At 42.6% G+C, this 27,221-nt stretch overlaps 1 protein-coding gene across 1 annotated transcript in view; it reads left to right on the top strand.

The window, feature by feature from the left end:
* Nucleotides 1–27,221, top strand: part of SUSD4 (sushi domain containing 4) — a 79,695-nt gene that overhangs the window by 33,112 nt on the left and 19,362 nt on the right. Inside the window, exons 3-4 of the mRNA XM_054170326.1 lie at nt 15,023–15,235; nt 24,321–24,500. Coding sequence (XP_054026301.1) covers nt 15,023–15,235; nt 24,321–24,500 — 393 coding nt within the window. The remainder of the gene's footprint in view (nt 1–15,022; nt 15,236–24,320; nt 24,501–27,221) is intronic.

The raw sequence follows: 27,221 nt of genomic DNA, 5'->3' as shown, positions 1-27,221 counted from the left end.
AACGTGAGGTTGGCATTTATCCCTTTACACTATTCTACATATATCTTTTAGCCTTTGATTTAATTTTAACAAAGCAATACAAAGTTATCACTCCTACATCCAGGGCTGGTGTCAGATGATGCTGATAAGAGGCACAGAGTGCTGAATTTTATGAGAGCAATATGTCTAAAGACATGGAGGACAGGTGCGCTTTGTGAGCGGGAAAGATCTTTAGGTCAAGCCATGCACTTTGCACCATGTAGCGATATCTCAGTGTGGGAACTTGTAACTACCTGTGGAGGTCAGTCCTGCCTGATGTGTAATGATTGATGCATCTTTGTTGAGCAGCATGTGAGCTATGAAATGACTTGAATCAGGAATTGGCAGCGGAGATGCTTCTTTTTATACTGGGAACAGGTATTTCTTCACAATAAGATCGGATCAGATCAATGGCAGTCTCTCTGATTTCAGGTATGACAACATAGTTGCAGGGAATTAATCACAGGTGAAGATATTCCAGAAGGTTCCTATGGGATTTATCCAGGAATGCAAAAAATGTAACTAAAAGATGAAAAATTTCAGGCCCAGTTAGGGCACACTCTGTAAGAGACCACCAAGCGTGGCAAGACACTTTCTTACCTTTGGGTTTCACAGCCTAAACTCAAAGGCCTCATGGAGAGCAGCCCTCAAAGTGGAGAGCAGCTGTGCCTGGCAAAAGATAAATGAAATAAGTGCGGGGCTGAGTAAGGGGTATAAAAGACAACTGGACAAAAAAAATGGGAGATAGAGAAGTTTCACAAAAGATAATTTAAAGCCTGAGGAAGAACAATACATCCAAAAGCATATCCTGAGGAGAATGTAGAGAGAAAGCAGGGCACAGAAAGAACCAAGAATAGGGATGTGTGGTGAGGAAAAACAGGATGAGGGGCTTGAAGGTCACAAGGAGAGGGAAAGGGAGGGAAAGGAGTGCAGGGAAATGGGGCTGTGCCCTCACTGACCAGGGCATAGTCTCAGTGTCTCAGCAGAGATGGATGCTGCTATTGGGCTCCATCAACAGCCTTGGGCACAGTCAGAGGATGAACCAAGTCAAGGGCCCACCCAGACAAAGCAGCAGGAGACAGGGCTACAGCACAGGCCCAAGGTCCACCCAGAAGACAGGGCCAGAGATAAGCACACCTACAGCATAGCCATGGCTATGGGAGCTTAGAGCTGAGCTACTTGGAGCTCCTGGGTCATAGGCAGAGGGTGTAAGCGGGGTTTCCAGGCAAGGCCAATCAGTGCCATTAAATCCTATCAATGCTGTCTGCTTCCTGGCAGAGACTTACATGAGAGCAGAGATGTTACTGGGATTAATGAGGAAACATTGCATTCAAGGCAGTTCTGGAAAGGCAGACTTATCACCAAACATGAGATGCCAAGCCTTGATGGGTGACTCCCATGAGGCAGATTGGGAAGGAAGAAAAGATTTTAAGTGATGGGTTTTTTAAGTGGCACCCCAGAGAGCCACAGAAGAAAGTTAGGTAAGGATAGAGAACATAAGGAAAGAAAGGGTTGGTTTTGCTCTCAGAATGTCATGAACAGGTTTTATGAGGAGTGGCTGTGGGAGCTAGGGTTGTTCAGTCTGGAGAACAGAAGGTTGACTTCATTGCTCTTACTTGCAAGTAACTAGTGATAGGATGAAAGAAAATGTCCTCAAGCTGTGCCAGGGGAGGTTGAGATTGGATATCAGGAAAAATTTCTTTACTGGAAGAGTGGTCAGGAATTGGAACAGGAGTCACCACCCCTGCAGGTGTTAAGAAAGCATCAGGACATGGTTTAGTGGACGTGGAGGTATTGGGTTGATGTTTGGACTTGATGATCTTAGAGGTCTTTTCCAACCTCAATGACTTTGTGATCTATGATTCTAAAACTGGTAATGCTGAAGAGCAAAGGACAAGACAATGTAATGGTCAGGAACTGGGCAAAGGACCCTATCAATGCCCTTCTTCCACCAACATTATCAACAGCCAGGTTCAGACTTTTATTATGAAGCTCAATTTTTGAGTTATTGGGAGCAAAACATACCCATGAATTCCGTGCATAACCAAACCAGGCTGTTAGTCTTACCTAATCTAGCAAGGCCTTGCTAAAGCCGTTCATCTCTGGTGTCAAAAGAGTTTCAAGATGGTGTCAGGTTATGACAAAAAATCTTTCGAAGGTGGTCAGAAACTGCAAGTGACAGTATATCCAAGCATCTGCTCAGTTTTAGCCTCAATGTATTAAGGCATAGTGGGCACATGGTAGCTAACTGGGGGTTGACTTTCTGCTCACCCTCAGATCATTAGCTTGTGCTCTTTATGTCCTGCTTCTGTTTGTCTCAGTGCTCCTTGTGTACACAAGTAATATATATGCCTGTCTTCATTACAGGGTAATCTGTAGTGTGGTTATAGGAGCAAAAAATAATTTATAATCACAAGATTAGCACTGGCATGCTGCAGTCATAACAGCTACTGAAAGGCCATGTCTGTTTACTGAGCTGCTGAGCTATCTCAGTATTTTGGGCTATATTTATAGAGAGAGGCTGTAGATGTAAAGTGTAGATATAATAATCAGGAAGAACATAATTGTCTAAATAACCCAACTGCTCTTGCAAGTCAGGCAGCTTGATGTGTTTCTTGTATCAGTGGAGACTGCAGTTCACTAGAAGGCAGGCTCCAAATCTCTGCAGTTATAAAAAAAGAAATGGCTGAGCCAGTTTTGGTAGAAACCAAGTAAGATTTGAAAAGAGAGCCCCTGAATTAAATCAGGCAACCCATTACGTGCGTGGCTGGAGTCTATGGTGCAAGGAGGGAGCCAGACTCCTGCATTTATTTAAGTCTGCTTTCTACATAATTCAGGGTGCTGAGGTGAACTAAGGATGAAGCATTAGCTTTAAGCATAGCAGTTTTATTCTGATCACTGGAGCCTAAAGTTATTATAAGAACAAACACAATTATGACATCCCAGGGGACTGGCACACGTATAAATGTGGATATGCTGCCTGTTTCTCACAAAGCATATGTATGGATCTCTCTGCTGCCTACTTTTTATTTTAACTAGGTTTGCTGCAACTGTTGTGCTGAAAAGAACCATTTAACACTCAGGGAACAGAGAATCTGCAGAAATCCTCATATTAGTATCTCTTAAGAAAAATAAGCTTGAAATAAATTGCTTGTTTATGTGGTTAAAGCCCTTGTCCCTTCAACAAGAACAAAGAACTATCACTTTGCTAGTTCCAGACCTTTCCTAGCTTCCAGCTAATCAACTTACAGTGCCATAAAAATTTAATAACACTTCATTCTTCCTCTAGTCCTCCAAAATTATGGGAATCTATTTTCATGATAGGTAGGGATGTGAATCCTTTCTGAAGAACAAGAGCTCACAGTCTTTAAATTTAACCAATACATGTGAATTTCAGATTGGCTTTCATGAAAATATTGTGAGCATCAGGTAGCTCAGCATCACCCATTGTCTGTGCACATGAATGCCATAACTCTCAATCTTTCAGCTCACTAATAGTGACGTGTATATATTGTCTGAAGTGCATTAGATTTCATCTGACAGTCTCAACTTCAGCGTTGTCAATGCAGAGTACATTATGAAGTCTGTATTTTTTAGAGGTGTCAGCAGAAACCCCCCGAAAACGCAGAAGGATAGACCATTAACCCTTGGGAGGGCTCTAATAATCTACTGCCAGCCTCTAGAACTGTCCTGTCAAGCATCTTCCTGGCACTGATTCCCTGTTCTTGTTTCAAACACTGCCCATCCTCTTAGCTCTGCTTCCTGTGACTGAAGATTTTTACCCTCTCTTTCCTTTTGTCCCTCTCCAGCTCCCTGGTTTAGCCTACTGGGAACCCTGCTGAGCTGCTGCTTCTGTTCCCACCTCCTTCTCTCTTCTAGTGGTATCACCATCCAAACAGCTGTCAGTCAACTGCCAGGGTAGCATATTTCTGGATGTTCACTATAACATATTTCTGTGTGTCACCATCTCTGAACCTTTGCCAAATCACTTCTGCTGCTCCTGCTCCATTTTCTTCACTTTCTCTTCTGTCCTCAGCTTCCTTCCCTTCTGCGTAAGTTCGCTGTGATATCCCTAATTGAGGGGGAGTGACTTCCAGACATGCCTTAGCACACTGTCAGTAATACTCACTGATTAAAGAAAGGAAAAAAATAACCAAAACACAACCACCACCACCACCACCCCCCAAAAAAAAGGAAAGAAAAAAAGAGAGAAAGGAAAAAAGAAAAGTAAGACCCTATGGTCTGTATGGTCTGGGCAATCAGGGATGTGGTTGTCTCACTTAAATAATTCACAAGATTTTGGACTTTCTTTAAAGTAGGGACATCAGACATCTTGAAGCTACGATATAAAATGAAGCATAGATATATTAAAGACATGTGGGTTTTTTTCAGGCTAATCTGTTGAATCTCCTGAGATGACAGCTGGTTTCCCAGGGAAGGGAAATGGAGCAGATCCCTGTCTATTGTGACTTGAGTAAATTGCCACCTGGGAAAGTATGTGTGAAGATTTGGATTAATTGCAGAATTGATAGGAAACTGGCTAGAGAGGAAACAGATTATGTTGAAAGGGGAAATACTGGACCAGAGGGGACTTTACACACCAATGGTCTCTTGAGGATGCCACAAAAAGCTGAGATTGTGACAGTGAAATGTGGTATTGACATTTCTTTGGAAATTATTTTTAGGGGGTCAAATATGATGGTTCTGCAGTGGCATAACATTTTAATCACAAATCTTTCTGTCTTGCTTACTAGCTCCTCTGTGACTGTATTCCTTGAGTTGCTTGTTTTGATGCTGTGTGCAAGATTGCCATCGCTTTCCAGCCATTGGGAGGTCCTCAGGTAGGACTGCACCAGGAAAATAGGCACATCAGGATTTTTAGTGGAGATATCCCTGCAGCTGGATTATCTGCTGCTACAGCCCAACTCCTGACCAGCTGTTTAAACAGAACAAATTTTAAAGGAGTTTTTACCCTCTATTGAGGAATTAAATTGAACACAGTTACGATGTAGTGGTAGTGGTGAGATTGTGAGCTCTGGGTGAGCAGCTGGACTTCAGGATCTCAAAGGTCACTTCTGACCTTGTCAGTTTGTGATTCTGTGAATCAAAAAGAAAGGAAAAAATATGCTTCAGCATCTTCTTAACCTACTGCTGATTTTTCCAGTCTGACCAGAGTAACTCACAAGACAGAGCATTTTAAAGTAGCAATTTCAGTAGAAGGGATTTTGGTGTGATGACTCTGCTTCATTATCAGTGCCCATCTGGATTCCTACTTTTCTGTGCAGTTTTGTGGGTTTATCTCAGTCTTTGAAAGTAACATCTAACTTTGTTTCACTTTTCTTCAGTAAATGCATTCCCATGAAAAGAAACAACATACTGAAAACTGTGAGGGTGCTAACAGTACTAGCAGGATACAGGGACGTGAAAGCAGAATACAGGGACATGAAGTCACTTTTCTGTATAGAAGGAAACCAGAAGTTCTCTTTGAGTTGAGAATAGGACCATAATCAGTCAGGGTGGTGGGTTTTTTTTTTCAGTGAGTATTATCTGCTTGTTTCCTGACATCTTTACTTGAGTGGAAGTGCTTTGCAGTTGCAGGGTGATCCGAAGGAAATGTGCCAAGCACAATGGCAGTCATGTAAATGAACGGTGAACCAGCAAGACCACCTCATCTTCCTTGACATATTCTAGACCTGTAGGTAAATAATTTCCCAGCTTAGCAAGACTAACCCAATAAGTACCAGCAAGCAAAACATATGCAGAGAAATGGGGAATGAAAAATGGATGTCTGTGATGAGGTGCTCCTCTAAGAGGAAAGGTCACATGGATAGGTGCATAGAGAGCAAAATCACTGTGGGGCATAAAGAGCTGTCAAGAGTATCCAGAAGCATCAGAGGATTTGTGGTAAGGTTTCAAGTGCAAAAACTGGAAACTCTCTCTGTCTGCTTTCCTGCTTTTCCAGCTTTTTAAATCCCTTGTTCCTCAATCTTCTCTAGTGTGCACTTTGTTTAAAAGTTTAATGTTGTAATATTCACACATTAATCCTGATTGTCCTGATATCCAATTCTGCCTGTTCTTGGCAAGCTATAAAATCAATTTCTATAGCACAGCTGAAAAGCAGAAAGAAAAATTTTGGATTACCGTGCCGTGGTGTGCAATAAAAATACAGCCTCATCTGGGGAAGGCTGTAGTTGATTAGAGCATAAATATCAACCCCCCAACTCATACCTCTGAGTATTTGATTCCTGCATCTTATAAAAATGAGGATCTTTGCTGAGCAGTGTGACATTTCATTACTTTGGATTTGCTATGATGAATAATGCTACATGCCATTGGCCTAGAAGAAATATTACTATAGTAACTAGCTCATGATTCATTTTTTATGCCTTTCCCCCCCCCCCCTGTATTTCCTAAGGGATGCCTGTCTAGACTAAAAATGTTTAAATTAACTCATGGCAACAGTAATTAATATTTTTTTCCCCCAGAGTGTTAAAAACACAAGGCAGATAAACAACAATACTTGGATACTGCTTTTTACAAACACAGCAGGCCCACAACATTCTTGAAACGATGGGAGTAGAGTTTGGCTTATTTTGTTTGACACTTTTGTGTCACTTTTATCAGCAAGGTTGGCAGAGACCTCAAAGATCATCAAGTCCAACCTGTCACCACAGACCTCATGACTAGACCATGGCACCAAGTGCCACGTCCAATCCCTTCTTGAACACCTCCAGGGATGGTGACTCCACCACCTCCCCGGGCAGCACATTCCAATGACAAATGACTCTCTCAGTGAAGAACTTTCTTCTCACCTCCAGCCTAATTTTGCCACAGTGTGCCCTGCTGGCCAAGAAGGCCAATGGGATCCTGGAGTGTATTAAGAAGAATGTGTCCAGCAGATCAAGGGAGGTTCTCCTCCCCTTCTACTCTGCCCTAGTGAGACCTTATCTTGAGTATTGCATTCAGTTTGGGGCTCCCCAGTTTAAGAGGGACAGGAATCTGCTGGAGAGGGTCCAGCAGAGGGCAGTGAGGATGATTAGGGGACTGGAGCACTGCCTGATGAGGAGAGGCTGAGGGACCTGGGGCTTTTTAGTCTGGAAAAGGGAAGACTGAAAGGGGATTTAATAAATGTTTATAAATACCTGAGGGCTGGGGGTCAGGAGGCAGGGGGCAGGCTCTGCTCACTTGCTCCCTGGGATAGGACAAGGAGCAATGGATGTAAATTGCAGCACAGGAGGTTCCACCTCAATGCAAGGGGGAACTTCTTTACTGTAAGGGTCACAGAGCACTGGAACAGGCTGCCCAGAGAGGTTGTGGAGTTTTCTTCTCTGGAGACTTTCAAGGCCCATCTGGATGTGCTGCTCTATGACCTGAGCTAGATTGTATGGTCCTGCTCTGGCAGGGGAATTGGACTTGATGATCTCTTTGGATCCCTTCCAACCCCTGACACCCTGTGATCCTGTGATTCATAGCTTTCTGCATTGTTATTAATCCTGTTTAGTGACCTAAGGCACTAAATAGTGTTGGGTTGGATTCAATGATCTCAAAGGTCTCTTCCAACCTTGTCTATTCTATTCTATTCTATTCTATTCTATTCTATTCTATTCTATTCTATTCTATTCTATTCTATTCTATTCTATTCTGCTCTGCTCTGCTCTGCTCTGCTCTGCTCTGCTCTACCCTATCCTATCCTATCCTATCCTATCCTATCCTATCCTATCCTATCCTATCCTATCCTATTCAGCTGAACTAGATGAATAAATGAAAATGAAGAAAATATTCAGCTTATATTTGCAGAAAGCAGGACAGCCTTTGGCTTCAGGTTTTTAGGTATATTTCTGCCTGATGCTGAACTGGCCTGTTTAGTCTTCAGCATGCAAAGGCATTTTCTATGTCTGTCTTTGCAAACTAAATATCCAGTTAAAATGATTGGGAGCTGGGAGGAGGTTGTGGAATTTTCTCATGTGATGAATTAGCTTTCATTCCCCCTGACTCGTGCCCCAGGATAGCCATGGTAACTTTCTGCAATAAAACCACAGCAGAAAGGAGCTCTGTCAGCAGAGCCACCAGCAGATTTACTTTCTGCCTTTTGTTTCCCTTCCTAAGTGCTGGCAGGTTCAGGGGATCATGCAGCAGCATATGACATTTCATAAGGCTCATAAATTATGCAGCCAGACTTGTTGGGTTACAAAAGGCTGGAAGCAACAAGTGCTTCCTGCACTAGAAATTAAATGGCTTATTTACAGAGATGACATGGCTGTATTAATTGTAGAGAAGTTATGATTAAAGGGACAGGCCTGTGCTGTTTAAGATGTTAATTAGGAGGAAATAATTTTTGAGAAGAAACTAATGCATCCTTTTAGTTTGCTGTGTGTTTACTGCAGTCCTCTGCTGATTGTAGTCGAAACCATCTTCCTTTTCCAGCAATTTCTAAGTGGCTTTTCCTCATGCATCAGCTCAATGTCAAGGCAATAAAAGAATCCCGTGTCAAAGATCACATTCAGAATTAAAAATGGTGACTGCCTCCATGGGTAGAAAATTCAGCTTGTTCCCTGCTGTGTGACACTGGTCAAGCACCAGCTGAGGTGGTCATCCCTGAGTGCTGAACAGTAATTGGAGTAACTAATTGGAGGCACGACCCCTGAAATAAAGATGCTGTTATTACATCTGCAATCTTCTATGCAGGGCCCTTGAACCTGCCCTGCTGACGCTACAGCATTTCCTCCTTTCTCCTTGGTGATGTTCCCAGGCAGAAGCAGCCTCAGCATAGCTGCTGGAAGGCCCATTTTTTTCCTCCATGGGCACTTTGTCCTGCCCACGGCTCCTCGTGTTCCCTGTATCCCTTCTGGGGGGAGCATCAATCCTTCGGCTTTCTAGGGAGATGTCAGCTTGATTTAGTACAAAAGTGCTCAGGGACTTGTCACCCTTGAGTAAGGATTTGAAGGCTGAACTGGCCATTGCTCTTAGAAGCTTCTCTGAGTGACAGCTCTTTTCTAAGAGCACTGAGAAGAGGAGAAAGCAAGGTGGTGAATGTGGTGGTGGGCAACATTTGGGAGCATGAAGGTCTTAATAGAGGGTGCATGGGTAGGTGGTGATTTAGTTAGGGGTGGAGGGGGATAAGAAGTGGGGTGAAGGAGGATGGAGAACACATGTGGGAGGCGAGGGTTGGGGAAGAAGGGGACATGAAGTGGAATGGAAAGATAAGAAAACTAGGGAATTGCAAATGAGGCAGTGTTTCAGCCTTTTGAATGATCACTGTCTCTCTTGGAGCCTGTTGCCCTTTATGCAGGGCTTGCATTTTCATTTTTTATTGCAGATGGGTGGTTTTAGTGCTCATGAACTGTACTGCACAGTGATTTTCCCACTTTTCTGCTATGACACTCTTGGGTTATATGAAGAAGAATGAAGCTTAATGGTGTTCCTGATTTTATAGATCAGCTTGTGGCTTAAGCTAAGTACCCAGCCCCTGGAGGTCTTACTTGCTGTTCTGTTTCTCCTACAAAGTAATTTGAACTTCTTCCTTTCTTTCAGTGGCTTGTTAGGCTGCCCTGGATAAGGCTTAGCTGAGTGAGGAGGGATATTCAGCAGCGCTGGGAGCTGAGAGTATGTTCTGCAAGGGTAGCAAGGGAGGTTGTGATTCACATCTTAAACAGGGCAGGGTTTTTCCAAAGCTGCTGAAGTCTCAGGGAAGCTTAAGCATTAGTGACCCTTAAGGGATTAAAGAGAGTTTAGATTTTAGCAGGCATTTCACTAATGAAATCACAGGTTTATAATTTCATTTCACTGCCAAGGCTAGATGCTAATTGGAGCACATCCTTCCTTTTCTTGTTACAGGGCTATGTGGGTAGTTCAATTAACATCATCAACAGCAAGAAGGTATAAACAGCCAGTGGCACAAAATGTTGTGCCTGTGTGGCTTTCACAGAAAAAAAAGGGCAGAAACTCTTCAAGGGAAGAAAATGACTTTTCCTTTGTATGAGACAAGCAAGCCCTCAGCGCTCTTGCACTTCTGGCCCTTCTGCTTTATATTCTGCCTAATATGACTTTTTTACTGAGAGCTGGCCTAAGATAACCTGCTCCTGCAGTGTTTACAGACTCCTTCTGAAATGTGCATGCTGGCAGTTTGGTCCTGCCACAAGCTGCAAAGCCCCTACTCCTGACTGAGATAGAAAGGACTTGCTGATTTAATGACCCCAGATGCAGGTGTTGCTGTAGAAGCCCATTCTCCATCATACTGAAGAAAAATACTGAAAATGCTCTGTGTCTTTAATATCATTACACATCATAGGCCACTCTTCCTTCACTGTGAGGATGTAACAAATTGGAATGTGATGTCTGTGTTCAAGAATGAGTGCAGCCATTTCTGAGTAGTATGCATCAGCAGTGTGTCACTCAAATGCAGCTATAGAGGCAGAGAAGTCCATCAAGTCTAGATTAGAAATCACCTTGCCAGCACCACAAATTTATGGGGAGCTGTAAGATATGGAGGTAATAGAAGAGGGAAATCAGGAAAACAAAAGAGGAAACTGAGAAAAAGATGTGGAGAAATGGAGAGGAAGAGCTGAGAGATTCTTCCTCCAGCTTTTTTTTCCAAGGCATGTCTGAAGTTTAGTCATGGCTATCATGACTTCTTGTCATCACCAATGTCATTTCCCCCTGGCTTCCAGTATTTCAAGCTTTTCATTGGGGATGAGATGAATCACTATATATTAGAGTACATATAACACAGGATTCTAGAACTACAGTCCAGTTCAAAGAAATACAGTGCTTTATTTTCCACCCCAGAGAGGCCATTGCTTATTTTTCAGTCTTCTGATGAACTGTCATCATGTTTATCTGACTGACAATCCCAAGTAGTTTAGGTAAAATAGGAACCCATATAAACTGTTTAGATTTTATCCAGGTTAAGAGCATTTATATTTTCTCATAATCTGCTGTTGTTTCTACAGAAGAAATATCTTAACTACCACAACCAAAAGATATGCTTTATCAGCTGCATGTTTTACTGCTGAGGACGGCCTCACCAACCTTAACAGAAGGTCTTATTGTTCACTCTATTTATAAACAACATCCCTTAAAGGTGCCATGATGCAGAAAGCCTGCAACCAAAGACTAAGCATTAAAGTCCTTCAGTTATTGAACTGTCAGTTTCAACAGTAATTGTGTGGTCTTTATTTGAGAGATTTAAAGCCACACAGTAGCATCCCATAAAGTTGTTGCTAGTGCTGCAGTATTGATTATGATGATGGCTGGTGGCTCTGCTGATTTTTTTATTATGTAGACAACATGAAAATTTACTGCTTTCACAAGTGTGTTGTGTAGGTTTTACTAGCTGATGATTCCCCCATCCCTCTTTGTAAGAGAGAAACTCCAGTAGTCAAAGTAAGGTTTCTTTCTTTTCCCCCAAAGACTCCTTGATAGTTTTACACAGAAACAGAATCTGGTTTAGTTCTAAGTTACTATTTTTTTTAATCTTATCTGACACACTCTTTTCTTGCAGGATAACACCTTTCTGTTAGAACCTTTCTGTTATTTGCTTTCCTATTTATGTAACTTCTGTGGCCCTTTCCAGGGTCTTATCTTATGGCTTTGACTGAGAAATGTTTTGATTGGTTCCATCTAGTTCTAAAGGGACCAAAGCAAAAGATGTCCTATCTCTAATGTGAGACTACTCCTGCCATTATAAAAATGCTTTGAGGAGCTGCTTTTAAATGCTTGGCTTCAAAAAAGGAAAGAAACTAAAGATTGCATGAGAAAAAATAAATACCTAATTTACCAAGCTGCATTTACTCATTTCTGATAGGGTGAAGCTTAACTAGATGAGATCACATGGAAAAAGCTTATTATGCAAATGGACCTGGCCTGCTATCATTAAGGACAAGAGGAGAATGCCAGTTCTTAGAGGTGTTTCTTCTTGAATACTGTTACCAGACATTTTATGCTGGTAGACTTAGCTCTGGACTACATAAGCTGTTGAAATACTCAGCACACCTCTTGTGCAAGAGAGAAGCAACTGTTGTGAAGAAAATCAGAGCAATTCCTGGCTTCTCTAGACAGTAAAGACCACGTAGAAACACCTGCAATGCCCTCTGAGTGCGTGGCCACCTTCACTATACCCCCCTTGAAAGTGTCCTTGCCTCTTTCTCACAGGAAGAGATGGCAGAGCACTGGCCTCACTGCTTTGTGCCTGGACCATACACATCTTCTAAAAGGAGCTTGCTGTACAAGTGGCTTCTACTAATCTTAGTAGGACTATAATTTGGGCCGTAGGTACTGTTGATATCTGTGGAGAAAAGATGGAGCTGAGATTTTGTTTGCTTTGCCTTCATGATCATACCATGAGAAGCTACCATACTGCACATGTAATCCTCCTAACTGGCTATTCCCTGGGGCTTTTCCTCCTTCCTAGCTTCAGGAACAAGCAGTGATCCTGTGCTGATTCCTTGTGTCATCTCTTGCTCAGTAGCTGAATAACAGCTGGCTGCTGGCTTTGTAGAAACTAGAGGATACATAATTAAATTTTTCCATTTGTGTTCCAGTTCCTTCTTGGGAATTTCCCTTGAGGACAGATTGGTCTGCTCACAAACTGTGCTCAAGAAGAAGAACCTAAGAGACCAACTTACTGCAAAAAAACACAAACCCTAGGAGGAATGAAAATCTTTCTTTGTGAAAGGTCACCAGAAAAGTGGCAGTAGGGTCACCAGTGGAAAAAAACAAGAAGAATGTTTTGCCTTCTGTGTTGGGTTTTGTGCTGACAACCCCAAAATCTCTTAACTTTGCATACTTGACATAATGAAAACTGAGAAATGAGCTTGGCTTACTTGTTTTGTTGTTGTTCTTTTTCTCACCAGGCAAATTGTTTGTGACCTCAGCACCTTTCCATTTTTTTCCTGTTGTTGCAGAGGCACAGTAGTAGGCAGTTGTGTACTTTTCCCTGATGCAGCTAGTAAGAAAGGACACATATTCCAAGGTGGGTTATAATATTCCTTGCCTGACTGCAAATTCTGAGATTATCAAAGTAGCACAATTGAACTAAATGTCATGTTATCCCTTGGCTTAATGGAAAACAAATAAGATCATCACTGGCTTCACTGAAGGATATGGATTTGCTGCCTGAAGCATAACAAAGCTTCTTTTGAATCTCCAGTAAAAATGGTCAGCCCTTCTTTATTACTAAGTATGGCCTACAATATGTAATCCAATGAACATGATGATTGTACTACTCCTTGTTCATCATGTTGGCAGTTGCTGGAGCATCTTGGCCAATTTGCACTGGACATCTTGAGATGAGTGAGCAGAGATGAGCAGGGGTGAAATGCAGAGATCTGTTTGACTTGAAGCACTGACACTTCAGTTCTCAAAACAGACTTCCTTGGGTGGAGGAGTAGATGATAAGAGTAGATGCCCTGCTGCTCTTGTGCCAAGAGAGGACACTCAGCAGTGCAAAGAGAGGGGACACTAGTGCAATTGCTTTAGGTCAGTGGCCTGGGAATTGGAGCACTGCAGAGAGGCAGAGGCTGGGTGCAGGTGATGGCTCTCTCTGGCATGCACAGCACATAGCTATTTGGCTGGGTTCTGGCCATCAGGTCAGCTTCTGGAAGTTGTAGCTTGGAGGAGCAGTCCAGAGCAGTGACCTGGACTCAACATAAAATCAGCTCTGTGTGGAGTCAGGAAAATGCAGTCCTCTCTGGTGACCCCCACGGTGTTTCCTATTCTGCTAGCAGGGGCAGGCAATTGGGCATGCAGCACAGTGGTTTGGTGTGTGCTGCTTTTCTTCACTGGCAAGCCTTCAGACAGGGCACTGAAGGGAGAAATTCATTGTTCAAATGCAAGAGCCTTTTACCACCCTCAGTTCTCCCCATTTGGCTGCCACAGCGTCACTTTGAGCCCTTTGGTGGAGGGAACGATTTGGCCTCAGGAAATGGAGATTTGTTTTGAGAAGTCTTCTCCTGTAGTATTTTCCTTCTCTCTGACTGTACCACGGAAGCACTCCATCCTTCTGAGGCAGAAAGTAGCTGGGTCTCCCTGATACCAGTCTTTAAAAAGCAAACATTAAAGCTACAATAGGATGATTTGCAACTTTTCCAGGCATCCCTCCCACTGGCATTAATTGCCCCCCTGCTGTTCCTGTTGCAAAGCTGTTTGCTTTTTCAGTATGCAGTACTTGTTCAGTGCTGCACTAAACCTCTGTTGCTTTGCAGGGGAAAAAAAAAAAAGGGAAAAGCTTCAGTTTATGCAAATGCCATTGAAATTATCCTGATGAAGTGATAAACAGTTCCATTTTATGATTGCAACTGTTGGGGTTTCGTTTGTTGTTTTACAGTTTTATTTTGTGGAAGTAAAAGGCTCCACAAAGTCCCTTCTGGCATCACTGCAGTCATACAGCACTCTCATATCAGTTCTTTAAGAATTTGGTAGAGCTACCAAGGCAGTGTGGGAGGGGATTCACATACATCCAACATCACTGTGCCCCTCTTCCCTATGGTATGGATCCTTCCCAGCTTGAAATCTCCTAGCACCTAATACAACTGCAGAATCTCAACTTCTGGTTTAGTTATTATGTCTTTGGATGGCAGATAGGTTTCATGCCCTTTTATTTCCTCTTCCTCTCTGCTTCTCACACATTATTTTTTCCAGTGACTGCACCAGACCTCCAAAATCCCATAGTCCCCAAGAGTAATTACAGATACATTACTGCACAATCCCCACTGGTAGGTTGGGTCAAGTGCTTTATTTTTATCCAGGTCAGCTGCTGAGGAGTGTGGTTGACTTCCTCAGCAGCTGCACAGCAAGATAGGAGTACTTCTGTCACTTGAGTACCTCTGCTGTATCTGAGGGTTGGTCCTGTCCCATCTCTGGCATACCTGGTACCCAAGTAGTGTTGCTAGTGGTATATTAATGGAAGGTAAGAGGCCCCCATGGAGGTTAAACAACTCGAAGAAGTACAAATGCAGCTGCATGAGCGTAAGTGAACAAAGTTTGATTGTATCTTTGTCTGGTACAGGGTTTGATGACTTACATGCTTGTGCTGATCCTGGAGCTCCTGAACATGGATACAAGACACCCAGTGCAGGTGTTTTCTTTGAAAGTGTGGTAGTCCGCTTTCACTGCCAAGAAGGATACAGGCTTAACGGTACTTCAAAAAAACTTTGTGTGAGACACTTTAATGGCTCCCTGAGCTGGAAACCAAGTGATAAACCTGTGTGCCTACAAGAAGGTAAGTCAGTTTTCTTAAAGCACTTCACCAGTGTCAGCTTTTCTCACTTGTCTGTGTACCATAATCTGTGTTTCTCAGCACAAAACACAAAAGACTGGAGCCCGTTTCACTGTGTCTTTTTCGACATGTGCTTTACTTTCCCATCCATAACTCCCATTTGTCAGTTACATGTATATTGTGAGAGGTTGTGTGTATGCATGGAAGCTTGTGTTGGAAGGGACATAAATCTGAAGAAAAAAAGATAATGCATTTCTCCTTTCAACTAGTTACAAACTGATGGAGAGAGAAAACCCCCCAACTCCTAGCATATGTAAACCATTTGTAACTATGTATTAATATTGCCTTCTTAATGCTCCTTTCTACAGTATTTTACTAGGAAAAATATAATGAAACTCCAAGGCTTCTGTTTCTGTTAAATGGTAGTTTAAAATAATTATATTTGATGCCATGTGCATGGTTCAAGTAGGAAAATCAAATATGCATGGACTGCACGAGTGTAAAGTCACAGCAGAAGTTTGCTTTGAGATAATTCAGTCTGTAATGGCACAAATCAGTTTCTTGCTTTTATATTTAAACATTGGATTGGGTTTTAAATAATCAGGACATTAAATTACTCTCATCTTCTAGGAGTTAGATAAAGGCAAGGTTAATCTGAATGGCATAGAATCAGATGGAATCACAGAATGGCATGTGTTGGAAGAGACCTCTGGAGTTCATCCAGTTCAACCCCCCTGCTAAAGCAAGTTTCACCTAGATCATGTTGCCCATACCCTAAGTGCAAATTTTGGTCAAAATACATCCAGGCAGCACAATTTATTTCATGAAGCACGTTAAAGACATCCCTTGTTCTTTTTGTTGATTTATTTTTGGTCAAGAGAGCTACTAAAATCAACAGACAAGAAAGGTGTGAGCTAAACCAAGCATGTACATTTTAGTCTTGTCATTTCTCCACTGAAGTCATTCACCACTGCATTATTGTCTTCAAGGTAGAGCAATATAAATTCTTTCAGGACACCTTCCATCATTTAACATCAGATAAATATATGATCTTCATTCAAAAGTAGCTGAAGACTTATTTGGGTCTTAACCACTTACCACATAGGATCATGCATCACTCAGCATGTGTGAAAACTGCAGGTACTTGTTTGAGCTGATGAGTGGGTGGGCATTAGAATCCTGTGCCATGAGGTCTGTGGTGACAGGTTGGACTCGATGATCTTTGAGGTCTCTTCCAACCTTAGTGATACTGAATACTGAATACTGAAGACAGGGGGTGTGAAGTTAACAAGAGCAAGCAAGGACTGGGAGGACCACACTCAGGACATACATGTGAGGGAAGAACCCTAAACAGTGGTCTGTGTAAAAGCATTGCATGAAATATTGGAGAGAATAGCCAGAAGCAACTGGTAAATAGTCTGTAGTCTTCCAGGTAGCTGCCCTGTTGGCAGGAGAGGTCTTTGTAAAATGTGGACTCCTGGACACGTGAGGCCACAGGACACAGAGCTGTGAGGGGCACAGTTGTGAGCTGGTCCTTGTAAAATGTGGACTCCTGGACACAAGAGGCCACAGGACACAGAGCTGTGAGGGGCACAGTTGTGAGCTGTCTCATGGTATGCACTGAAATGACAGCTGATGCATACAATGTAAAGGCAATGGGGGCCAATGACACCTGGCCATAATTGGCATGGGTCAGCCTTGAAGAAGCAACCCGATGCCTTTAAAAATAAAGAATGTTTGCAAATCCTGCCCTCTCCTGTTCCAGCCACCTTTAATAAATGCCCCTGTCTCTCATCTCATGGTTATTTAAGAGAAAAACACTTGCAGAGTGACAGCAGCATGTGTCTGACCTGGGCATTTGCACTGCCAGAAAAAGCTATCATGCTTGGGAAAACTGTTTTCTTGGTTTGAGCTAAAACAGCTCTGGACTGAGGACAGAGAAGGGCAATGAGGCTGGGGAGAGGCCTCGAGCACAAGCCCTATGAGGAGGGGCTGAGGGAACTGGGATTGTTTAGCCTGGAGAAGAAGAGGCTCAGGGGAGACCTTGTGGCTCTCTACAACTACCTGAAGGGAGGTAGTAGCCAGGTAGGGCTTGGTCTCTTCTCCCAGGCAACCAGCACCAGAACAAGAGGACACATTCTCAAGCTGTGCCAGGAGAGGTTTAGGCTGGAGGTTAGGAAGAAGTTCTATACAGAGAGAGTGATGCCCATTGGAATGTGCTGCCCAGGGAGGTGGTGGAGTCACCGTCCTTGGAGGTGTTCAAGAGGGGATTGGATGTGGAACTTGAAGCCAAGGTTTAGTAGTCATGAGGTGTTGGGTGACAGGTTGGACTTGATGATCTTTGAGGTCTTTTCCAACCTTGTTGATTCTATGATTCTATGAATTTATTTTACCCCAAAGGAGTAAATAAAACCACTCACACAGAAATACTCTTTACAAAAGCAAACAAAATACAAAGGGCACCAAAGTCAAGGGACATATGTACATTCAGAATCGGCCCCGGCTTAGCCTTCCCCATGCTAGGCCCCAGTTAGGCTTCTGCCAAGCCTCTGCTAGGTCTCAGGTTTGCCTCAATGAAGCCCTGAGATAGGCCTCAATGGTGCAGAAATAAATATTCTCCAGCCAGCCACACCTCCCTCATGCTCCAGGCCAAAGCCAAAGCCACATGTCTGGAGAGACAGCTGGAACAGACTGCCCAGGGAGGTGGTGGGGTTGCCATCACTGGAGGTCTTTAAGAACATGTTAGATGTGGCACTTGGTGGCATGGTTTAGCTGATGTCCTCGTCTTAGCTCATAGGCTGGACTTGATCATCTCAGAGGTCTTTTCCAGCCTCAATAACTCTGTGATTGTGACCCCATCAATGTTTATAAATATGTGAAGGGTGAGTCCTGAGAGGATGGAGCCAGGCTCTGCTGGGTGATGCCCAATGACAGGACAAGGGGCAATGGGTAGAAGTTGAGGCATAGGAGGTTTCACATAAATATGTGGCAATTTTTTTTCCCTGTGAGGGTGACAGGGCCCTGGAACAGGCTGCCCAGGGAGGTTGTGGAGTCTCCCTCTCAGGAGATATTCAAAACTTGCCTGGATGTGTTCCTGTGTAATCTGGTGTAGGTGACCCTGCTCTGGCAGGGGGTTTGGACTGGATGATCTTTCAAGGTGCCTTCCAGCCCCTAAAATTCTGTGATTCTGTGTGTGTGAGAGAGAGAGCTGACTGGAAAGTCTGCTCCTTATATAGGGAGCTACAGGAAAAGGGAATAGAATAACAAATTACCTGTGTGCGCCTCCCTCTTGGGATTTTCTAGTCCTCTGGAGGACTTTTATCTCTGTGGTTTTACAATTAATCCCTAACCTACAACACTTGACTGCTGCAGGTAGCTTCTAGGAATTTTGATGAGCATCTTTGAAAGAGTGCCTATATCATCCACTGTAGCTGTCAAAACAAGCATTGCCATGTTTTGCCAAATAATACAAACCTTTTCCCAGGCCCCCCACTCCAGTGGAAATCAGTAGGTCACAAAGCCATCAACAGCCAACCTGCTGCTGATGTCAGTGTCATCAACTCTCGAGCCAGGTGTTTTCAAAAGAGAAAGAAATTGGAAGATGAGAGTGTGATGGATGGTGTGATAACAGTGGCTTAAGAGATAATCATTACTTTACAGCACAGAACACTTAAAAAGGATTGCTGGCCAGTGCTCTGATCAAGTAAAGCACTTAAGCTCCAGCATAACTGTAATTATGTGATTAGTCTTGTTAAAGTTCTGTTCTCAAAATCAGGCATTCACCAAAAAATGCTTTTTATTATTAGGACTGAAGGGTAGGGCTCTGATTTAGTGAAGCAAGTGCTTAAGTCTTTTCCTGGCTAACTGTGTAATAGAACCTCAGGTATTATTAAAACCCTCCTAGGGCTTAGCAATGGGTAACCAAAAAAACCCCCAAACCTGACAGAACCTTCTTTCAAATATACAATACAGCCACTGATTCTGAAGAAACACTAAGCAAAGGTTCAGTGGCAATCCATGAGAACTATTTGTCCAGGTGCTTTTTAGAGGCACCATTTTGTGTATTGGGAGTGGAATCATAGAATGGTTTGGGTTGGAAAGGACCCTAAAGATCATCTAGTCCCACCCACCCCTGCCATGGCCAGAGACACCTTCCACTAGATCAGGTTGCTCAAGGCCTTGTCTAGCCTGGCCTTGAACACCTCTAGGGAGGGGGCATCCACAATCTCCCTGTTCCAGTGTCTCAGGACCCTTACTGTAAATAATTTTTTCCTAATATCTGGTCTAAATTTGCCCTCTTCCAGCTTCAATCCATTCCCTTTACCCTATCACTACAAGCCCTTGTAAAAGGTCCCTCCCCAGCTTTCCTGAAGTTCCCCTTCAAGTACTGGAAGGCCGCTGAAAGGTCTCCCTGGAGCCTTCTCATCTCCAGGCTGAACAGCCCCAAATCTGGCACCATAGGGCAGGTGCTCCAGTCCTCTGGTCATCTTTGTGGCCTTCATTGAGAGCAACATGACAGGGAGGTGGGCTGTGTAGGAACCTGGCCCATCTGGAGAACAGCTAAGGAGGAATTATAACAGAATTTGCCATTCTCAGCTGTCTAATGACAGACATAAAACTCCTCATTGCAGAAATTCTGTAATTATACATAAAAAGACATTTTAAATTTGTAGCAGCTACTGGAGGAGTGCCAAGTTATGTTTAGCCATCCATCATTAGCCATCACATGGCCAAATAAAAGTTATATTGCTTTTCCCCATTGAAGGCAGGGGCAGACTGCCAAGTGTGCTATGTGTGCCGTACACACCTCTCATCCCGGGCTGTGCAGGTGTCAGGTAGAGCCAGCTTGAACAGTGAAAACACTCAGCACTTTGAAGATCATTTTAAGTTAATCTCAGGAGCTTGGATTCAACTAAGGATGATGAAATACAATTTCATGTCTGTGTGTTCTGCATGTTTAATTGTCATCATGTGTTTACTAGAATGATCTCTAATTACAAACGAATGCCATTTACCTAAGGAAGTAAAGCAACCTGCTTCAGAATGTAATTGATCTCCACACTAATACGTTGGCCTGGAGCTCTTCATCCAATCAATTTGATTTTATAGGTCTGTCATTTCTTGTTAAGAGGCAGGAGATGTTAAGTGTCGGTATGAGAACGAAGTTGCATGACTAGGTGCCCAATGAATGCCCTGTCAAAAGTCTGTGTGCTTGGAGTTGCAGTCTCAGGTTGATCTACAGCATGTTGTGACTGGAACTTACATCAATTTTAATACAGTTAAGCACATAAATACCAAAGCTCTAAGGCTGAATCTTGTATTTACTCTTTAAGAGCAATATGTCATGTTGTTCACACTTTAATTTAATCTTCTCCTACTGTGATAATGTGGCTGCTGAGTCTGTTGCCCTACTTGGAACAAATGCTACCTCTTTCCTATGAGATTGAATCTAAATTTACAGCCTGCATGGAGATGGCAACCAAGTGAAGAACTGTGCCCTTCTCTCCCAGTGCTTCTACAGACAGACAACTTCTTGATGTCTTTAGTGCCTCATTCTGCCACTGAGAGGGATGATGAACCTACAGTGAAAGTAGTGGACTAGTACAAAGTTTGGCTACAGGTTTCCTGAGGATATTTAGCCCTCATTTCTCTTTGCCTTTGTCCCTGGATCTGAAGTGACTGAAATATTTTTATTTCTTCATCTGTTACATCCCTTGCCCATTGTTTGCTGCTTCTTAAGCTTGGGTACAAGCACATCACCAAAGATGTTTTTAATCTGTGCTCAGCACAATGGCCACAGATCTTGGGCAAAGTTGTAATACAAGCAAGGACAATAAAGAAAGAGTTATTTAATATGCACTGAAATAGTGTTTGTCATCCACAGAACTATCCTACTAACACAGTGCTGTGGATTTAGCTCTAGTAAAAGAACCCAGACAATACTGATCTTAAATGTTTGCTTTTAAGAGGGCAAGGTCTAGGTGAGCTGTCCTTTCATTCATAGAATCATAGAATCAACAAAGTTGGAAAAGACCTCAGAGATCATCAAGTCCAACCTATTACCTAATATCTAATACCTCCTGACAACTAAACCATGGCTCCAAGTGCCACATCCAATCCTTTCTTGAACACCTCCAGGGACAGTGACTTCACCACCTCCCTGGGCAGCCTGTTCCAATGCCTGACCACTCTTTTCACTGTTATCCAACCTAAGCTTCCCTGGGTACAGCTTGAGGCCATTGCTTCTTGTCCTGTCATTAGTTACTTGAGGGAAGAGGCAAACACCTCCTTTCAGCTACTTGTAGAGAGCAAGAGTTGTACAGGTCAAGATGAGCCCTTGCACGTGGGAGGCTGTTGGGCCTGCTGGCTGCATCCCATCTCTTTGTGTCTTTGTAAGATAAGAAATGTATTCCTAATGAGAGCATTCTTTTGGCTGTCCCATTTTAACCTTCACAGGGTGGACATAAGGAGATCACATAAAACTGCCAGGAGGGAGTGTAAGTCATACCCACTGCTGTTCCTGGCTTGTTAAAGATCCTGTATTCCCTTAAACAGTTTAGCAGCTTCCGTGGATTTGCTGCAAAATACTTAGAATAAAGCAGTTTATGTTCTAGGACAGGACATTTTAAATCCAGTCACTTACAGCTTTTCCAAGTGGAATTCATGCCAGCTAATACAGTTGTCTGCAGCAAGGTGGCTGCTGCAATTTATGCCTAAGTGCTAAACAATACAAATTCAGCTGGTGGGGAAGCGTTTCCTTTCAAGGCATCTGGAAAAAAGAGATGTAATATTGTGGTCTATTGGTCTCACATTTATCTGGGGCTTGTAATAGACCCTGTTATCAAAGTCAGCTAGGATGTCTCAGGCAAAGGATGATACAGTGAGCAACTTATCACCGTTCTCTGCCACCATCTAGACGATTAGAATGATTCGATCTGTAGCTATTACTTGGAATAAGGGGGATGAAGTTGCTGAAATAGGTCATTGTTACAGAATCAATCTCCCTTGCTTTGAAAGTGAAATTTCATCTTTCACTGCTGTGTATGTACACACACCTCTTTCATTTGTATAGCAACAGACAGCTGCTATGCCGAGAGAGTGAGCTGTTCATTGACATTATCTTCCGACATCCATCTCTGACCTCCTCGTGTATGGCCCCGGAGCAGGATCCCCATCTATCTCATCCCATCCTCCAGGATGCCCAGGGCAATCTCTTCATGACAGCATTCAAGGCTTAATGTCAGACATTTCTTATGGGGTATCCTCTTCTGTCTCCTGTGCTGATTAACTTGCCAACGAGAGAAAACTGCAGTCTTTGAAGGTGATGTCTGCAGCCTCAGCCCAGAGCATTTTACAGCCTTCTGTTAGAGTACACACCCTCGCAGAGTCAGGCATTTATAAATGAATACATTCTGGTAGAATGTCTTGCTGCAGGTTCTGAGTGCCTGACTAATAATGTGTTCAGAACCCATACTAAAAGTACCACAGCCAAGCACCATGTCTTTTAGAAAACATCTCTATAATAGCAAAGTACAAAGGAAAGTACATTTCCACTGGGGAAGCAACACTCTCCATATTAATAAGATTTAGTGATGGAGTCTTGGAGTAATAGATCCTCTAGTTTGCCTAAATAAATAAATACATTATGAAATGCACTTGCTCTTAGTAGTTAGTGTGTGCTATGCTGAATGGCAGTTTATCTTCCTCCTAGTTGGACTTCTATGCAAACAAGCAAGCTGTTGCTACCACTTTACTCTGTGCATGCTGTCAGTTAATTGCTAAACACAAATTCGGAGCTGCTGCTTCCTCTTTAGAGAGAATTACCCATGAAAATGGCAGAAGTCTCCAGGGACTTCTGAAGCTTCTCTCTTTTTTTTTTTGATAAATATTGCATTTTAAAATGCAGATAATTGTCTCTTGTGTTGGGGAAAAAAAACCCCAAACAAGCAACAAACAACATAAAACAGCCTTGCATTTTTACTGTATTGGCTTTTGGGTTTTGGTTTTAATACTTTGTAGGTTTTGATGCCTGGAAACTTTTATTATCATCTCTGTCTTGGATTGACTGCTGGCAGACAAAGAGATATTTTTTTGATTATATTTTCCCAATATTTAATCTTTTCCTCTCTTCTGTTAAATCTCACTGTGCATTATGAGGAGGATGAACTTTAGAGTCACCTGAACTATTCCTTCATATAGTCTTGGCTGGTCTCTTAATTATTCAGTATTAGCAGAGGGATTTTTACCCTGCCTCACCCTTTCCTCTCACTTTCCACATCTTTCATTTTTCAGTCTTCTGGGGTTTGTTTTACATTTTGGTGTCTTTGGCACTGGTTTATGCAGTGAAATATAAGCCTGTCTAATACATCTATCGCAGACAGGTAACAGAGACTATGCCTGAATATCACCAGAGGTTTGCAGTCATTTCCCTTGCTGAGAGTCTTCTACAAGCATTCAGGGCCTTAAAAATCACACCCTCTAAAGGCATGTGGATTCAGGCACATAATTTTCTCTGATTTAAAACAGAATCAATGAGATTAAAGTGAAGAAATTCTCAATTAAAGTAAAGATGTTATCATGACAAACTCTGTGGGAAAGAGCTGGATAAACCCTTGTAAATGTACCTGATTTTCATCTGTCTCTCTGCTAAAACTGCAGGGTTATTTCTGTATTCCTCGTGTCATATCTGTACTTTATCTTTTCTTTTGTCCTGTCCTTAGTGCTGTCAAAGAGTCTGCCTTCAGAAGGGACTTTGGGAGAGCCAGACCGCATGGTGTAATTTGACTGGAAGGACAAAATTAAACCTGGTCTTCCTAAACACCCTTCATTTTGTTTGTTTATAAAAGTCTGGGGGAATGCTCCATTGTTGTAGGACATCAGCTTCTACTGAAGTGCTATAAACTTTGTTACTGATGGTTAGCTACAGGAAGGGCATGCTTACTGAAATGCATGTATTGTCCAAATGGTTTAAAGGAGAGCACGTCCATTAGCTGATAATTTTTGCTTAAGAGCTTGATTATTGAGCATCTAGCCATGTTTTGGGTTGGTTTTTTAATTAAGTTACTTTTGTTGTCTTGTTTTCATGAAGTCACAGATTGCCTTGTTCCACATGTTGAAGATGCAGAGATTCATAACAAGACATACAGGACTGGCGATAAATTAATAATCAGCTGTCATGAAGGATTCCAGATCCGTTACCCTGACTTAGACAACATGGTTTCAATATGTCAAGACGATGGAACATGGGATAATCTGCCCATTTGTCAAGGTTTAGTACACCAGCACGTCCTGTTTTTATAGCTCATGCACCTCGTGGTAGCTTGCCAATCTTTTTCCAGCATTGTGAGGATGTTAGTCATCTGTACCGTATTTGAGTAGTGCTGCTAAGATTGTCTGTGATTTCTCTTCCCAGTTGCTCACTGCAGGAGAGAAGATCCCACTTTTCTGAACATACCCATACTTAAAATGCTACTTTAAACATTGAATATTGCCTTTTTCTTGTTTGCTAGTCTAAAAACTGACTCAAATTAATTAAATCTTGCAGAAAAAATCAGGGTTAAATCGGTCAGAAGTTCAGCAAAAGACCTGATAAGCAACTGGCATCTTTGCACCAGTTAATTTCTGGAAGGATTTAAACTTCTAACTGCAATTTACCTTTCTTTGCCTTGTGCAGTGGGCAGTGGGAGAGGAGAGAAGGTAGTCTCTCTCTCAGAGTTTCCAGCAGAGCTGTTGATCAGGTTCACAGTCCATTAAACCCATAGTTATTGACTGAACATTCAGGGTGTGCACAGGAATGATTTCAGCCAGAAAAGCCACTAGTTGTAGAGCTAATAGTAGTAGCAGCATGTTTCACTCAGACTGTGAGAAATGTCTTGAGGGTAAGCTAGCTTTAGTGAAGTGAAACTCAATAACCCTTTGAATTTCTAACATGCCTGTGTTAGTACCACTGGATTGGTTTTAACCAGTTCATGTCTTGGTAACAAACTTGACCAGCTGAACAGCATCGAGAGGTTTTAACTGTCTGTGCTAAGGAGAAGACTGGATTAGTATCAACTTCCCTCAAATGCATCTGTCATCTCCTAAAGCTGGAAGTTCTCTATAGGCACTTAACTACGCTGTCAGCATTGGGGCAGGCTGTCAGGGGAGCTAGGACACTCTTGGGAGTGACAGTGGCAGGGTTAGATGTGTACGTCAGGGTGTTTCCGCTGCACACTGATGAGATTGATAGGCACCAGCCCCAGAAATGACTGGAGCTTAGTTTGTATGGGCCCTCATAGTTAAGACCCTCAGTCTGGAGCACATCAAACTATCCCTCAAGGTCTTGTCTTAGACTATGGAACAGACATGCAGAAATTTAGGCACACTAGAAGGGCTAGCTCAGTGTTTTAGACACAGGCATTGTACCAGAGTAGGCCAAACAGAAGAGGGGAATTCTCAGAAGCCCATTAAACAGTGGGCACTAGGTAGTTTATCAGCAATGGCATCATGGATGGCAGTTTGAAGTATACAGCACATTTTTGAGAGTGGGTGCACCTCACAAGTAATTAAGGTATCAGTGCATGGGGTTGGAAGGGACCCTCAAAGGTCATCGTATTCAAACCCCTTGCAGCAAACAGGGACATCTCCAACTAGAGCAGGTTGCTCAGGGCCCCATCAAGTTTGATCTAAGACTTTTGCAGCTAGGTGAGAGGAACACTTAAAAGATTAACTTGCAGGCTAAAGATCTGGATGGACATTTTATGACAGCCAGTATTAACTGGGGAAGCAGAAGTACCCCAAGTACCCCTTGGTTTGTTACTTTCTTCTCTTGTTGTATTTATACTAGGAAACACAATCTATAGCTGCAGCTCAATGTTTAACTGCTTTCCAAGAGAAAAGCAGGGCTAATAAAAGATAAGAAATCAATTGCACAAGAGCCAAGTGCTGCAACTATCACACAGGTAGAGAACAGGCAATTCGGATTCAAGTATCTGCCACATTTTGCCCAATTCTATAAACCTATTCCAAAATTTCCTTCAGAATTTTATTTTGCTGTGCCAAGGACTAATAACATCAAAGGCACTTGTCTACTTGCATTAGGCTGGCTGTCAATTACATTTCTATGGCCCTTTGATTACAACAGGCAGAGGAGTCTTATGACACTAAGATGCCTTTTTGCCTGTCAGAACAGTGGGAAAGGATTGTAGAATGTAGAAGAATCTAACCTCAGACTATTTTTGCCATGAGATAATAATGATAATTACTGATCTGAAATTATCTGAATTACTTGGCAAAAAAATCATCAAAATGAAGTGTTGGAGAAGCTTGAGATGTTTGGAGGTCTAGGGGTTTTCACAGACACTGGGCTGTCATGCAAATACAAGTGAATCTCTATCCTGCATTATAAGGAACCCAATGAGTGTTAAAAGTTTGAGCCAGCAGACAAAATTTTCCCTGATACAGTTCAGGGAAGTATAAGCTTGGTCTTGTTTGGGCAGTTTGTGCTCTTTCTGTCCCACTGGAGGGTGCTTATTTTGTGCTGCTCAGCAGGCTGCTTAGTTTGCAGGAACTGGTGTGTTATGTGTGGGGTATACGTGACCAGGGGTACCCCTTGTATGGGCAGATAGGCTGCTTGGAGCCTTATTTGAGCAGGGGGGTAACCAGTTAGCCAAACAGCTATCCACACCATTGATTTGATAGGCAGCACAGTGTGCTGGAAAAAGCTTTTTCTGTTGTTTTCTTTTGGTTTTGGCCCTCTCCTCCAAAAGGCCACTGCAAGGAAATAACCACCTGAAGAGCTGTGAGACTTTTTCTTCTAGATGCCAGTATCTTACAAGAAGTTCTCAAACTGGTATTAGTTTCCCCCTTAGGCTTAAAATTATAAGACTTTGATGAACATCCTTCACAAATTCCTAGTAGTGGCAAGAGACCTATTCATGGATTGCCACGATGCAGCTCCTATTAGACTCATAACTTAAAAACATTATTTTTAATTCCCTGATACTAATCA

Source organism: Dryobates pubescens, chromosome 2, assembly GCF_014839835.1.
Source record: "Dryobates pubescens isolate bDryPub1 chromosome 2, bDryPub1.pri, whole genome shotgun sequence".
NCBI classification, from domain to species: Eukaryota; Metazoa; Chordata; class Aves; order Piciformes; family Picidae; genus Dryobates; species Dryobates pubescens.
This window is presented reverse-complemented; position numbering and strand designations above follow the sequence as displayed.